We start from the raw sequence: 15818 nt of genomic DNA on the forward strand, positions 1-15818 counted from the left end.
GTATGAAGTGCAACCACACTAAATCAGTAAGGTTATAAAACAGCATTGCAGCTCTTTACACTTGCACTGTAATGCACAGTGTTATAAAAAGACCATGCTCTTATGAAGCCCAGGCAGCCAGCTTCTTCATTTCATCTTCATCCTCTGCTCTCCTCCTGGTTGATGCTGCAGAGAAAGAGACAATAACCATCAACTAATGTAACAGTCAGAACCATTTTATCTGTTAGCATGAGGACTTGCATAGTGCTTTTCAGTTTGAAGATCTCAGATCAATTTACTGAGTAGCAAGTTGAACGTGGATAATACAGGAATGAAGCTCACGAGAGATGTGACTATTTTGTCTTACCATTATCTCACACATAACCCTGAGGTTAAAAATACAGGTCTGATGTAATTCCTACTGAAAGACTCCTGCAGAAAATACATTTAATCTCTAAAAGCTGTCACAGACAGAAAGTGCCCACAAGAATGCTGCCAGTTCTCTCACCAACATGTAAACAGGCAGAAGTGACCTACCCCGGCCAGCTGCACATCCTGCTACCTTTCCAAATAGGGCTGAAAGGTTCTGTGTATGCAAGTCCAGATGAACTCATCCCATTTTAAAGGGAGGTGTCATTTATTAAAAGGGACAAAGAAATTCCTGAACTTACTATGCTCAGGTGACATCAGTTAACTACTGTGTTCACGGCATCAGCAATCCCCAGCTCTGTATCAGCTCCCACACAGACTTTCTCCCTTTGCACCCAAATGTCCTATCACACATCTGCATTCACCAAACTAAAACCTTGCCCAAGTAGTCTTCATTTGCTGACCTACAAACTAGATGCCCTGCAGCCCAGGTTCAATCTCAGGCTGTGTGTGGGTTGTGTGCGTCAGGACTGGCACCTCTCCCAACGCCAGTGGAACACTGTTGCTGGGTGCATCACCCTCAAGTTTACAGCAGCCAGCTGGCTCCTGCCTGCAGCAGCCACAGGGTCAGGAGCCACCGTGTTGGGGGATGGGGGGGTGGGACTGCAGCTACCACCTTCAGGAAAAGGATGCAGGAGACCACAAGTCCTGTCCTCATTCTGCAAATGCCACTGGCTCACTGTGTGACTGGGGAAGGTCACTGTGCCTTGCTCCATTCACAGTTTCCTCATCTTCATGATCAGGAGGGTAACATGCATCTCTAATTAGAAGCATTATAGATCCATTAACTGTACTGATTTTGCTGTTGCTGTATAACAGTAAGCACCGAGTTTCAGAAAACATAAGCCAGTTTTGCAAGGCCTTAAACTATATAACTGTAACCAGATAATTTTGCCTGAAGTAACCATACAGACAGATGAAGCAGAAAATTAAGATAGTGAGAAGTACATGGAGATAGCCTGGATTTAATAAAAATGTCAACTGCCATAGCTGGAAGACAATGCATGAACAAGCCATAATTGACCAGAGTGCAATTTCCACTGCTCTTCTAAATTTTTTAATTTTTTTTTACTAGCTGTTCTGCAGTTGACTTCTGTAGATAAGGCCACAATCTGTCTGAATGTTTGAAACTACATCTCAGGATTTAAATGCCATCTGCCAAAACACATGTAATAGTCTATGAGTCAACCTGGTCTAGGTAACCTGTTCTGCAGCAGAACACACCATAAACAACCTGTGTCACGTGTGTGCTGCCCTCACCATGAAATATTTATATTCTTTTACTAGCCTCAGTACACAGCAAATCTTTCAGCTGATAGAGGACAACAGGGATATGGTGAAAGGTGGAGTAAAAGTTGTGTGACTCTGGCTTAATTGAAAATGAACAAGGCAGAACTAGAGAAAAATAAGACTACAGCTTAATACAGGAATAAGCCTGTTCAGTAGAAATAAAGCAAAGTAATGAAAATATTTCTTTAAATATGTGCTTCCTGCTGCCTCCTTCATTTCTAATTAAAACACCAGTGGCAAATATCAAACCACTACCCCACAAAGCTGGATCTTTGTGACGCTAACATTTTGAATCTAGGTCAGACTCTAATTAAAAGAGACTAAGGATTTAATTGCAAAAAAAAAAGTCTTCCCATTCCTCAATAATCTCACTACATTTCAGTTGGAGATTCATCAGTACATCTGCAAGGTCAAGTTCCCTGAGTTTGTCTCCCCAAATCTACAGAGAATTTAGCCCTAAATGCTTTCATAGAGAAAAACAGATTTACACTCTGCTTTTTCTGTTAAACAGATACAAAGGTAAGAAAAGGAATTTATAACACTTAAAAAGTTAAAACAGAGTTAAATACATATCTGAAACTCTCTCTTCCTCTCCCCTTTCTCACAGCATGATTTAATAATGAGAAATGTAAAATGGCAAGCAGGCAGTTTACCAGGGCGAGAAGGCAGCGATGTGGATGGAACACTTGGCAACCTGACATCTCTCATTCCCTTGTTCAGTTCTTCTTGCTCCAGTTCTTCTAACTCTGCCATCAACTCATCCTAAATTCAAGGAAAACATTACTTACAAATTCATTGTACTGACAGGGATCTGAGCCAAGGGCACATTGAAATATCATGAAGCAAAGCACTGCTGAAGAAACAATTTACACCTGAAAACACATATCAAAACTCAGTATATTAAAAGTATAATTTTTACTAAATATGGGCAATAACGATAAACCTTAATTGAACATCGAAAGAAGGACCATGGAAGTTAGAAACAGGACAAAGAACAAAATTAGAAACAAAACTGACAGCAGTACAGTACTTGTAGAAAAGGCAAACACAGTGGGGAAAAAGCTTCTCTGCTGTCCTTCGGTTTGTTCCAAATCTAGACACTGTACTCTTCAATGGATTCTAATTTTAACATGATATTTCTCCCATTTTAAAAAGCAAACAGCTTCCACTGGTTATAAGGTAGACTGCCATTAAACATTATGCTTCAGCCTTATAACACAAGTCCAGGATTATATATAATTTCAAAGCAGCACTGGAATCAGAACTGTCCTCTGGGTCCTGCTATTCACTCTTGAAGCACACAACACTCTTGGGGTTTCAGCTGCAGAAGCTGATTTCGACAGATGATCTAATCCACTTGTACAATGCTAAAAATAAAAAAGCTGTACACTTCTTAAAAAAGCAAAGAACCTACTCCTTGGCTGGAGTTTCCCAAAGAAAGGAAGCTAAATGTTACACTATTTGTAGAGAAATGGACCTTTGCCACATTGATAAAATGGTTTAAAAAGAAACAATGGGCAAAAGTGGCTGAGGAAAACATGTCTGTATAGCGAAGAGCTACTAGGTAGTGAAATAGGCTTTGCCTACACATTTATACTTTGCAGAAGTTAAATGCAGAAGTTAAAATGATAGTTGCATAGCCATCACTGGCCTTCCTACCTAGATTTACTTTCTCATGGTTTTATAATTTACGGCCAAAAAAATGGCTACAGTTTGCCTACCTGCCCTAGTTTACAGTGCAAATCCTTGGATATGACCTAAAAGTTTCAGCATCAAGTCTACACCTGATGATGTTCAATTCACAGCTGATCTCTCAAGGAAATGTGCAAGTTGGGGACCCCTGTTTTACTTAAGCATTTAGCTGAGGTGCAAATCTGCCTGTACTTTAAGCGCCTCAGTCAGTGCTGTGAATACAAGCTTCTTAAAAAGTTAGTGTCCAAGCTGTTGTAAAGTCAATGGCAACAGGTATTTCTGAAAAATTCTAGATGGTCATCTAACTCCATTCCATGCCAAATCAGTCCTTTCCAACCTCCACTGAACAAGAAAACAATTAAGAGGAAGTGTCAGTCATGACAAGCATTCTTTAAAAAAGATGTGAACAAAACAATGATCATGAGCCTACACCTTTAACATAATAATGTAGAGGCTAGAACATTTGCTCTCAAAGTCGAGACTCTAGTTTTAAGTTCTATTCATCCTCGAAAGTAGACTTAGCTACTAATTTCCCATAACTCAAAAATTGCTCTACAAGTAGGCTGTGGTGCATCACAATAGCTACAACAAATCCCCTTTCTCCTCTTGAACCTAGGCCTCTGCAAGAGCAGGGGAAGATACCATGTGTACTTGAAGTTTCCAGGCTTTCTCCACTGGGTGGTGTCTATTTCACATTTGATTATCAGAAACAGGACTCCAGGCAAGGATCACCTCTCCCAGAGAGCATTCTACTCAAGCAGGACAGAGCTTTTTTGCATTCTTCATGACATACGCTGTGTCAACGCAGGGAGAAAGAACCCTTATGTTTCTGTGCCTGTCTAGAGCACTAGAAATCACATGCTTCCATGACGCCCTTACACCCAAGGCACATGAGCAAAGAGAAAATGCATCCAAGTGTGTGGTCAAAACATCCTCCAAAAAAATAAAATTTAATATCATCCTCCAACACAAATCACCTCATAACTGAGCAATTAAGTCATTGATTCTAGCACTCTCAAGCTGCAGTGGCCTGCAAACCAGATTTTCCATTAACTGCCCAAGTGCTATAAGTATTAGGCTCCTATGCAAAAGCAGGTGCTGGTACAAAGATGTCCCATGTGCCAGTGGCTTAGAATAGGAACCATGTACGTCAACTTAGACTAGTATCTCTTTGGAACTTTCAGATCAATCTAAAACATGCTTACTAAGGCTAGGCCCCCAAAAGTTAAGCACTGATGAAAAGTAAGACACTGTACAGTTGCATGGAATGGCAGTATGTTTTTCAATTGTTTGAAGCCCAGTTTATACAGGCCAAATCCCATTCCTTGTGCCAGTAATGCACATGTTTCTTGGAAAGTCTATTTACATTCAAAGTGGAAAAACAGGAAAGCAGATAATGGGAACAAAATACAAAGAATTATTCCTATTTTCAACAAATTATAACTATTGAATGAAACCTCCCCTTCCTTCCAGTCAAGCAAATATGTACGATATCACATTTATATTTTTCTTTGTTGTCCATTTGGGTATACAGGAACAAATTAGTTCGGGATAGAGTGAATTGTTTGATTATTCAGGACATTCTTCAAATGATCCCTGATGATCCCAAATCAACAAAATTGAAAAACAATACCAAACTTTTGTGATACTGAACCTGATCCCCAGTTCTGCATTTCACATATCACAAGAATTTTGAGTACCCTTGACCCTTGAGTCCTTGGCCACAGCTGGATCAGAAATAAGTAATAATGTGCTTAGATACACAAAACCTAATCCAGGGGCACTGGATGAAAGTTACTGCAACAAATTTTCAGAAGGTCCTAAATGTCTTGTGGGCATTTCAGAAGAAAAGAGCTCAAGGAAGAAACCTTATTGCCTCCAATGGGTATTACTTCCATGTAATGCATCTATTTCTGTAGAAAATCTGGAAAAAAAGGAAAGGACCTGCATCTCCCAGCACCAAAAATGACCACAAAAAAATGGTCCAAATATTCAGAATTGTGAACAGCAGCCTGTTCACGGCACAGGAACTGCACTTAGTCAAACGGATATCTATTTGGACCACAAAAAATTATATGCTTCAGTGTCCACTTAGAGTAGTACAAATTACATGTTTTAGTGATCTCCTCCTTCCATGGTTCAAATGAGAAAAACAACTACAGCAGTGTAGTTAAAAATGCTTTTCTTAAAGTTTATATATAAATAAAAGTAGTTTTTATATTTTACATATATATTTTAGTATATATTTTATATATTAATATTTTTATTTAATTTTTATATTTATATAAAAAAATACACTTGTCCTAGATAGAACCAAGGAATTTCACATCCACACCTTTTAAGAAACAAACCACTGCACAACCAATACACAACCAATAACTGTGGAGTCACAACCATTAACCAAATAACTGTGGAGTCATCTAACAACTAAAACTCACAGGCCTGAAGTACTAACCTCATCAAACTCATCACCAAAGGTGGCTCGGTTTGAGATAGCATCTGAAATTTCTTGGGCAACATCTTGCTGTTCAGTGATATCTTGCATCAAATCATCAATTTTGTTCAAGTCCCTGGAAAGATAACATGGAAACATATTTTTAAAGATATATCATTCAAATCCTACAGAAGAGACTCACTGGAAGAGACTCTATTTTCTTTTTATGCCCATGGCTGTATAAACAGCAGAACTCACAGGGAATAATTTTCCTCACCCAGACCTTAACACCTACACTAAAAGCTTCTGTGTGCTTTGGCCAATCCAACTTCTTCCACTCTGGGATTATAACAAAACTTAAACTGCAGCAGAGTGTGTCTCTCTCCCCCTCTGGGCTTCTCAGACTTCTGCCAGGCAATAGTCACACCCCTGGGCAGATTCCCCAAGGTCAGCACCTTTCTGGGCCTTTCAGTACTTAAAAGGGAGCTTGTAAGAAAGACAGTGATAAACATTTTTGCAGGGCCTTTTGCAATAGGATAGAGGGTAATGGCTTTAAATTAAAAGAGGGTCAATTTAGACTTGACACATGGAAGAAGTGTTTTACAGTGAGGGTGGTGAAACACTGGCACAGGTTGCCCAGAGTGGATGCTCCATCCCTGGAAACATTCTAGGTCAGATTGGAGAGACTCTGAGCAACATGATCTAGTGGAGGATGTCCCTGTCCACTGCAGGGTGTCTGGACAAGATGACCTTTAAAGGTCACTTCTAACCCAATCTATTCTATGATTACATGGATCTTTTTTGATGTTAAGCTTTCACCAGAACCAAGGGTAACTTAAGAGAACTGCACCCCATTTAAAGACTTCCCCTTATTGTTAACTTCATTATTGTTTCAATTCCTGTTTGCTTCTTCCAGAAAAACCTTTCTGATTTAACTCTGTTTATTCAGGCAGGAAAACACCCCTTGAAACAACATAGGACATATAAAAGAAAAAAAAGAGAGTAATTTTTTTTGTCCATGTCATATTTTTATTGGGGTCTAACTAGTACTTTGAATCCCACAATCTAGCCTATGGATTCTGAGGAAAAGAATTCACTTAGTTTCTATAACTAAATTTTCTTCTGGACAAACCAAGGGCAGAGGCCAGTCTCCACTGCCAAGATAGACAAAAAAAACCCAGGTAACACACAGATCTCACTAGTTAAGTGAACTTCCTTCTAGACTCGACATTAAGAAAAGATATTTTTTTGCCAAATATAACACTGCAGCACCAATAGCATTCCTGACATTAGATGCCTGAACCAAAAATGAAGTAAAAACTGTGTAACTTGATACAACAGTCTGCAGAGATGGAATAGCTTGAAAGTGGTCAGTAAGCTCAACTTGAAAGCTATTAGAAAGCACTTACATATTTTCATGTACTTTTTTCATAGCTTGTGCAGCATAACCCATATTCTTGAGCACTTCTGTGTTCGTGTGGGAATTTTCCAATGCCTCTCTCTGGAACTCAATGGTCGAAAGCGTCCCATCAATTTGACTCAACTGTTTCTCATATCTCTTTTTCCTCTTCAGTGCTTGTAAGGCAGCTGGAATAGGAAGAGGTAAAGTGCACTGTGTGTTTTCATGGCAAAATGCAAGGCCAAGTAGTTCAGCACCAAGCTGACCTGCAGAATTTATAATTCTCACCCTCCTACCTTACTAGCAGGGAGACAAACTTTGACCACACCACATCAGCAGCCTGTTTATCACCAACATGCTGTTGCATGAACATGCTGGGAAGCCTTTTTTAGATTAACTCCTTTTAGAACCACAGGGAAGAGCAGCTTCTTCCTCCACTGCGGGAGATCTTGAACTCCATCCTGTGCACACAGGCAGAGTAGAGAAAATGGGGAAGAAAGAGAAAAACATGAGAGAAGAGTCAGAAAGGAGAAAACACAGGAAAGGAGAAAAGAAGAAGTTGCAAAACATAAGCAAAAACTAAAGAAGACAGCATAAGAAGATCTATCATGATAACCACACCTCCAGCAATGCTGCTTTCTAAACTTTGTCTCAACAGCAGTAACTGTGAAGTGCAATGGAAAGCCCAAATGGCCCGACCAGGCAGGTGGGTTGGATCAAAGGAGGACTCACATTTCTCCAGCTTTCAGCTGCATCTATTTCTTACAATCACTTAGGAAGATGATCTTTAAACCTTAGAATTTGAAAACATATAGAACTTTGTAGACAAAGGCACGGTCAAATTCAGCTACACCCCAGTATCTTTGTAAATTATCGAGATTAGTCTTTTATATTTGCTAAGTTATGAGCAGCATACTTTGCTCAGAGTAAATCATTACCAGAACTTGGGACTTTCTCTTGGCCTCAGGGTGTGGAACACAATCTCGCCACAAGCATTTCCTGACCACTGTCCCTTGCAAACTACAGATGTGCCAGGCAAAAAAACCACCAAACAAAACCAGGAGACTGAGTTAACACATTGTTTTTTCAATGCTATTTACACCCATATTCCTCCCCTTGTCTTCTACATTTAATTTTTTAATCAGGTTCAGAGCCTGCAAGCAACAGCCGTGCAGCCCCTCAGACTCAACCAACAGCAGCAACTATTGTTGCCATCCTTTCAAATAATTGCTCATGTACAATAATACTGAACCTTGACACTGGGATACACAACTTTTCAAATGAAGTTAGGATCTCTCCAAAGAGGGGGCATAGATTTTTGATGTGTAAGAACACACTAGAAAAATTAGTGCTTAGATGACAAATGCTTGAATCAACAAGGTCAGAACTGCACACCAGGAGCTGTGCAAGGACGGGCATTCACACAGGCTAAGATGCAGTAAGATGTTTCAGGACAGCAAACTGCAATCATAACAGATTAATCACAGTATTCAAGTTCAAGGTTTTCCCAGGTTTTGGGGGATGGTCCAAAGATCATGCATATTCCACAGAAGATGCTTGACCACCAGATGATGTCTTGCAAATGGCAAATGTGAGAATTGTAAAATTCTCACTGGCAATTCCAAAATAAATCATTTTTACTTAATCCCAAACAATCTTTACCTATTTATTTATGCTTATTATTGGTAGCTTTCCTTGAATCAAATTTGATCCTGGATTCTTCCTAGGAAGCTAGAGATTACAGACAAATATAAAACTCTGAAACTGTACCTAACACGAGCTGTGCCAGAGAGGACCCTAAAGCCCTGTGGACAGAGGAGCACTAACCAGCTAATGCAGAAAGGCTTCAATTGGAATAAGCATCTACCACAGGGCAGTATTTCCAGTCAGCATTACTCAGAAATAGGACTCTGCAATGGTGCTGTTTTTATTGGCCGCTCAGAGAGAAAATGGATTTCCGCAGTGACACACAAAGCAGTTGTTTTTAAAATTCTGAAGATCATTTAATTAAACCACACCCAAATTAAGAAACCACAGGAGAAGCTAAAGTCCTTGACTTCACCTATTCATAAACACCTTTTCCTCATTATTGTAGTGCAACATATTACCTTCATTTTCTTTAGTTTTACCAGTAACGTACAGAATAAATCACTTCAGAGGAAATTAATTCATCCTTCTTTATTATCAACCAAGGCATAATAAATTCCCACACCACACTACATGATTTTCCTGATTTGTATTAAATGAATGCCCTTTATTGCACAGTAGTTTGTTATAGTAGCTCCTAGACAATTTATGAGTATTTCCTTGTTATTTGAAATCTATTTCTCTGTGTTTTACAGAGTATCATGAACTTTTAGTGCTTTTCTACTGCACATTACAAGCATTTTAAATTTTCTGTGCAACTCTTACAGGATTAAAATGCTTCTGCATTATAATGCTACTGCATTATAATTACCAAACTGCAGAAGAGCATATCTCTCAAAAAATAACGAATTGAGCACAGAACACAAACTTACTTCGATGAAGGTCTAAGAATGGCACTGAAAAATGGTGCTACCCATTCCAAAGATCTCAGAAAGGAAGACAGCCCAGGAAGGATGGGTTCCAGCAGGAGCAGAGTCTGAGGAAACAAGTGTAATTAACAGCAACTGAAGCAGGAAGAGGTGGAGGTCTTCTCCAGGAAAAAAAAGAAAAAAAAAGCAGTATCATATACTTTTTCGGTTGTGCTCCAAAGAAGCTGATTCAACTCCTGCATTTCATAACGGATAACCGTTGGCTGGGCTTTAGCACATTCCCTGTACTTCTGAGTCCAGCAAGCAGGATACAGCTCATAGATTAGGAAAAACTGCTTTTAATGTGAGCTTCTATTTTATAGTCAAGATAAGTGCCTGGAACAACAAAAGACTATTATGTTAGTTTAAGTATGCATCTGAATGAACTACTATTATTAACATATGGAAGGGCATTTTTCCAATATCACTAGTATGCTGATACTTTATTAAAGAAGAAGAAATGGCCAGCTGGGCAATAGTAATCCTAGCCACACTGAGTATCCAGGTTTCAAAAGGAAAGGTCAAAAGTAGTGAAATAGGAAGAGCTGTGGTACCCTTCTCATGGTTTCATGACAGATCACAATGAAAAGAGAGCACAATGGTAACAACACCTTTACCTGCCAAGCCCACCACCAACACCCATGAGTACAGGAAGCACCAATAATCTTATCTTCTGAAGTAGAAATAAATGGATTGTCCAGTAATCCTTAAAATTCCCAGGAAGAAGGAAACGAGTGTTTTTTCAGAAGATGTAACACCATCGTGAAAATGCTGGATCTCATTCTTGGATACAGCTCACAAACCTCCACTTCAGTCCTGCAAGGGATCGATGGATTGCAACTTCTGATCTCCCTTACACCAGGGACAACCAAAGGCAATGCTGATGAGGCCATAAAAATAATAGGACCCCCATTAAGTTCACTGCCAGTATCCATAATCCTTAAAACCTTGTGGAGGAAGCTACACACAGTTACAACTGAATTCAAGACCAATAAGGTACTGAACTAGTTATAAGTATTCCAGTTCATGGCAAGACACTTGAAACATGATCATGAAGATCAGAGAACAGTTCCTGCAACTCGCAGAACAAAAACACAACTAAGGGCTTCCTCTTACCTCCCTGCCAGAATCCCTCATTCCCAATCTGTCCCGCACCCTTCCACAGGCATGACTGTCCTGTCCATAACACAACTGCCACACCGTTCTTTGGTTTCAGTGGCCTCCTGGTTACAACTACCTCATTGAAAAGGAATGCTACACGGCTACATAAGCACTGCGTGAACACAACACTTGAACATAATACACAGTATCTACCTGTGAACGCTTCCTTGCTATTTCAGTTTTCTTCAAAGGTTTTGTCCTCAGTAGTACTATATGGTTCTTTACAGTTGAAATTTAATTCTATTCTGGATGGCTTCTCTTAACTTTATTCCTTTTATTTAGATTTTTTTTTTTTTTAGTATCTGTGAAAGACTCCAGGCTGAAACAACACACATTCATATGTATGTTATTTTCACAGTCACCAGTGCACTTCAGAAAAATATGTTTCCTTTAAAATAGAGTTTTCAAATATTCAGTATAACTTTCTGTCCTTTAATTTTCTCTGTCTGACCTTCAAAATAATGGAGAAGAAAGGCCAGTTCATCAATGGAGTTGGCAGCTATGCACTGGCTGTAACTGAGATACCCCAAAAAGTACTGCAGGAGATAAAAAACAAAACAAAACACACACAAAAAGTGTGCGTGAAACGTGAAGAGATTAAAAGGCAGTGTTAAGTGTGAAAAAAATACTCCTTATCATCACATAACCTCTGCAGGACAAATTCCAACAAACTCTGTTGTTTCAAAAACCCTGAAGCTGTCTAGCCACAATAAGATACTAATGGGGAATGCTGGAAATGTATTTAACAGCCAATTTCAGACTAGGTACAGGAACTGTGGAGATACTCACTTCATAAAGGAAAAGCCAGAAGTATTTAAGTGATGTTTCACATCTATTTGCATAGCTAACACGTTACAGCTTTTACATCAAGTAAAGCCTACTGATGTCACATGAACCCATTCAAGAGTCATATGAACTCATATGAGAAATTGCTGGTGCTTGAATCTGCTCTCTCTTGTGTTAGGTTTTCTGAGTCAGACTCATGCACCTAAAAATCAAATGAGATCATGCTAATTTGATACATTTTCTATCTCTAGATAGAAATCTTACTCCAGTCTCGAACAGCCCCATTTTAGTTTCCTCAGGCTTCTCCACAGATGCAATTAAGAAAAATTAAAACCAAAATTAAAATTAAAAATTAAGGAAAAAAAAACACCCCCACATTAAAAATTACCTGTGAGGTCCCTTTGAAACATTCACTTTAACAAGGCAATGTAGATTAAAACCTTCATTCTCTCATTTGTGTGTATGTTTACATAATGTTATATACACACATATGCTGGTTAGAACAGATTTTCTCTGAACTATACAGTACAATACACCATATGTATTATGCTGTTATATGTAAATCAACAGCAATTAAACTGTAAAGCAATTGACACATCAAATGAAGACATATTATTGGAGATTTCAGTTCACTCATTATCCTGCTAAATTCAAGCACTTTGGCAGAGCAAGGTTAGTTTATCTTGTTTCTCCTCTGACTGTACTTACACTATCTCATTTTGGCTTTAGAACCACTTTTTGCATGGAAAAAACTGCCACACTGCACTTCATGCCCTACTCCTGCCTCTTTACTGTCCTTAACTGTTGGTGCCTGAGCAACTGACAAGATAAAAGGGAGTTATTTTTAACTATGATCAGCTCAACAATCCAGTTTGCAGCATCACTCCATGAACAATTTCATAGATTAAAAACCAGGGGAACTCCATATTAAGCACAGAAGTGGAAACAACAATTTGGAAGAAAAGCTTCAGATATCAAACACTGCATGCCTGAAGCACAAGGCCAACAAACACCTGAAACCAGCATCAACCAGCTGAGTTAAAGGAGAAGCAGATCCACCTTCTCCCAACAAGTTTTCATTCCTGCCTGTGCACCATCCTCTCCTTCACAGGTACACATGCAGATTCCAGGGCAACTGGATAAGGAGGACTTAAACTACCCTGAGCAAAAAAGATAATCCAGACAAAAAAACCCACAACATTTTACAGCTGCATCCAGCTTTCTGAAACATACCCTTCAGGGAGCTCTGCTAAGGGAAAGGAAGGGAGCAGCACGGGAGCAAGAGTAAGGCAGGATGCATTTCTTCCTCCTGCAAATGTGCCAGCTTATAGTCCAGGTTTGGGATGAAGTTCCAGAGCAGAATGTCTGGATTTAACCAGGAATTTCTACAGTCAAAAGACCAGCCTGTTTTTTTTTCATCAGATCTGCAGCTTGGGCTTTTGCACAATGAACTCAGCCTCAGGAGCAAGCCGGTCACTTTGTCCCATAGCAAATTAGTTTCCAATTGGATCACCTTCCTGAACTAGCTCACTGCAACAGCACAGAGACACTCCAGCTGAAGCCAGTGGAGTAGAAAACTGTGGGACTGTGACAACTCTGACAGCTCCCATGCTGCAGAGTAGCTGGCTTAGATGTGATGCTCAACTGGCTTTACTCCCTCTAACTGTACCTTCAAACCTGTCCCATCTTGACCCATGATTTTAAATCCTTTCTAACTAAAAGTTAGTTAAGTTAAACGGCCTTTTGCTAATAGTTACTAAACGCTAAAGTATTACAAATACATTATAGGGCTAACCAAAAAACTTCTAACATGCAGCTCCTCACAAGTTCTAAGTTACATGGCATTATTTTTTAAATTATTAAATAACAGAAAGAACAGACAAAAAGCTATCTTGTCGTTACATCAGAAACCTTTAATTCTAAGTTTTCTTTTGTTTCAAAGCATTTAAAGAAAAATACATCTCAGAGTAGACAAACAGGCCTCTAGTTGACTTCAGGAAGTAATTAATTTGTTTCTCAAAGCCTTTTATAACCCCAAGACACTGACTACCATCATTTACTTCCCAGAGATGACAACACTGGTATATGGAGGAGCCAGACCTTATTACCCCTTAGTATCTCTCCTTTGCAGCTAACACCAGTAGTCACTAATGCTCTAAACTATCATTCATTTTTTGGTTGTATCATGTACATCCTATGTGATTTGAGGCAAATCACTGAATCACTTTTTTCCTCAGTTGCCACCGGTGGGGATAATATGCATTTATTCATGAATACAGGAGATCCTCACGTCCTTCAGCTCCTTTTCCACCCGCCCAACCAATACTAAATCTCCAAGCTGTGATCCCCTCCCCACACTGAACAGCAGTATTTTGGGTTCCAGGTATCCAGCCGACACACGCATCCACTGTGGTGCAAAGCACGTGTATTGCACAGGGAGCCACAGACAGTAAATCAGTGAGGAATAAAGCATTCTATTACCACCTCACCATAATGAATCCACAGTACACTAAACATTAATAGATGCCAAAGACCATCCCGCCTCGCGTGTGTTGATACTTGCTGGGAGCCCACAGCCGACTCACACTGCACACCGGCGGAGTCAGCTGACCCGGCCCTGCCACAGCCTCGGCGAGACCCGAGTCCCCCTTCCGAACAGACCCCAGGACCCAGAGGCGCTCCAGCCCTGGGATTTAAAGCCTCGCAAGCCCGGCGGGGGCGGAGGGCACTGGGGTCCGGCCCGCACTCACCTCGCCTGTTCTTGGTGCCGTGCTGTCGGGCTACCGCCAGCTCCCGCTCGATCCGCGTCTCCAGGTACTCCTGCTTCTTGCTGAGCATCTCCTCTGTCTCCCGCAGCCGGGCCAGAGCCTCCTGCGGCGAAGGCCCTCCGCGGCCCTTGGAGGCGGCCGAGCTGCCCCCCTTGAAAAACCTGGAGATCTTGCTCATGGCGGCGGTCCCGGTTCGGCGCCCGCCGACGGAAAGGTCTAGCCGGCCCGGCCCGGCCCGGCCAGTCCTGCAGAAACTTCCCTGGCCGGCACAAGCCGTGACAGCACTTCCTATGCCCAGGGCTGGCGGCACCGCACCTGGCGGCGGGGCGGTCCCGGGGGCGGCCCCGAGGAGGCCGAGCTGCCGCTGCCCTCCGCCACCTTCGGGCAGGGCAGGAGGAGCCGGGGAGCTCCGCGGGGCAGCCGTAGGGACCCGGGCCGGGCGGGTGGTGCCCGCGCTGCGGAGGCGGCTACTGAGTTTGTGTTTCCCTCCCCATTTTTTCCCCGCGTCACAGAATCACGGAATGGTAAGGTTAGAAGGGAACACAGTGGGGCATCTGGTCCAACCTCCCTGCTCAAGCAGAGTCATCTTAGAGCACAGGATTGTGTCCAGACAGTTCTTGAATATCTCCAGCGAGGGAGACTCCACAACCTCTCTGGGCAACTTGTTCCAGTGCTCGGTCACCTGCACAGTAGAGTTCTTCCTCAGCCTAACTCTCTCAGCCTTTACTCGTAAGAGAGATGCTCAAGTCCCTTGATCACCTTTGTAGCTCTCCACTGGATCGGCTCTAGGAGCTCCATGTCTCTCTTGTTCTGAGGGGCCCAGAACTGGACACATGCGGCAGGAAGCTGTGTTTTGGGAGGGCAGCGCACTAAGGCACAGGCGTGCACGCCTGTCAAGGCTGGGAAAATAACACTGAATTTTGAAGGAATGTGGCTTTTTACAAAAGTGGCGGGTGCGCCGCTAAGGACACCGCAGGTCACAGGATGCAAGAAGCGCCTCGGAATGCCGGGCTGCCTCCCATCCGCTTCGGGAAGAGGCCCTGAGCCGAGCGACGACGCAAACAGCCACAGAAGTAAGACACAAGACATGTTTTCCCCTGTAATAGCCCAAGGAGCACCAGCCGCGGCTCTGGGCTCACTGAAGTCTGAAGCGCCGACACGGCCTGGTCAGCGCAGATTCCGCCGAGCCCGGCGCGGCAGCCGCTCCTGCCGGCGCTCCGGTACCTCCCCAGCCTGCGAGGCCAGCTCAACCCGGCGCGGGAGAGGTTCCAGCTCCGAGCGGACGGGCAGACTCTCACCATCCCCCGCCCCGGGGCGGGTCCCGC

The 15818-nt window shown here is 41.9% G+C and overlaps 1 protein-coding gene across 1 annotated transcript; it reads right to left on the reverse strand.

Moving 5' to 3' along the window:
- Nucleotides 1–14770, reverse strand: CHMP4C (charged multivesicular body protein 4C). The gene is made up of 5 exons (XM_027686666.1): nt 14476–14770; nt 7234–7411; nt 5846–5960; nt 2352–2460; nt 1–165 (listed from the first exon to the last, which is right to left on the reverse strand). Exons 1-5 carry the CDS (start codon nt 14669–14671, stop codon nt 101–103), a joined length of 663 nt encoding a protein of 220 aa, XP_027542467.1. The 5' UTR covers nt 14672–14770; the 3' UTR covers nt 1–100.
- Between the last annotated feature and the right edge of the window lie 1048 nt (nt 14771–15818).

This window comes from Neopelma chrysocephalum, unplaced genomic scaffold (genome assembly GCF_003984885.1).
Source record: "Neopelma chrysocephalum unplaced genomic scaffold, ASM398488v2 Primary Assembly neopelma1_22, whole genome shotgun sequence".
Classification (NCBI taxonomy): Eukaryota; Metazoa; Chordata; class Aves; order Passeriformes; family Pipridae; genus Neopelma; species Neopelma chrysocephalum.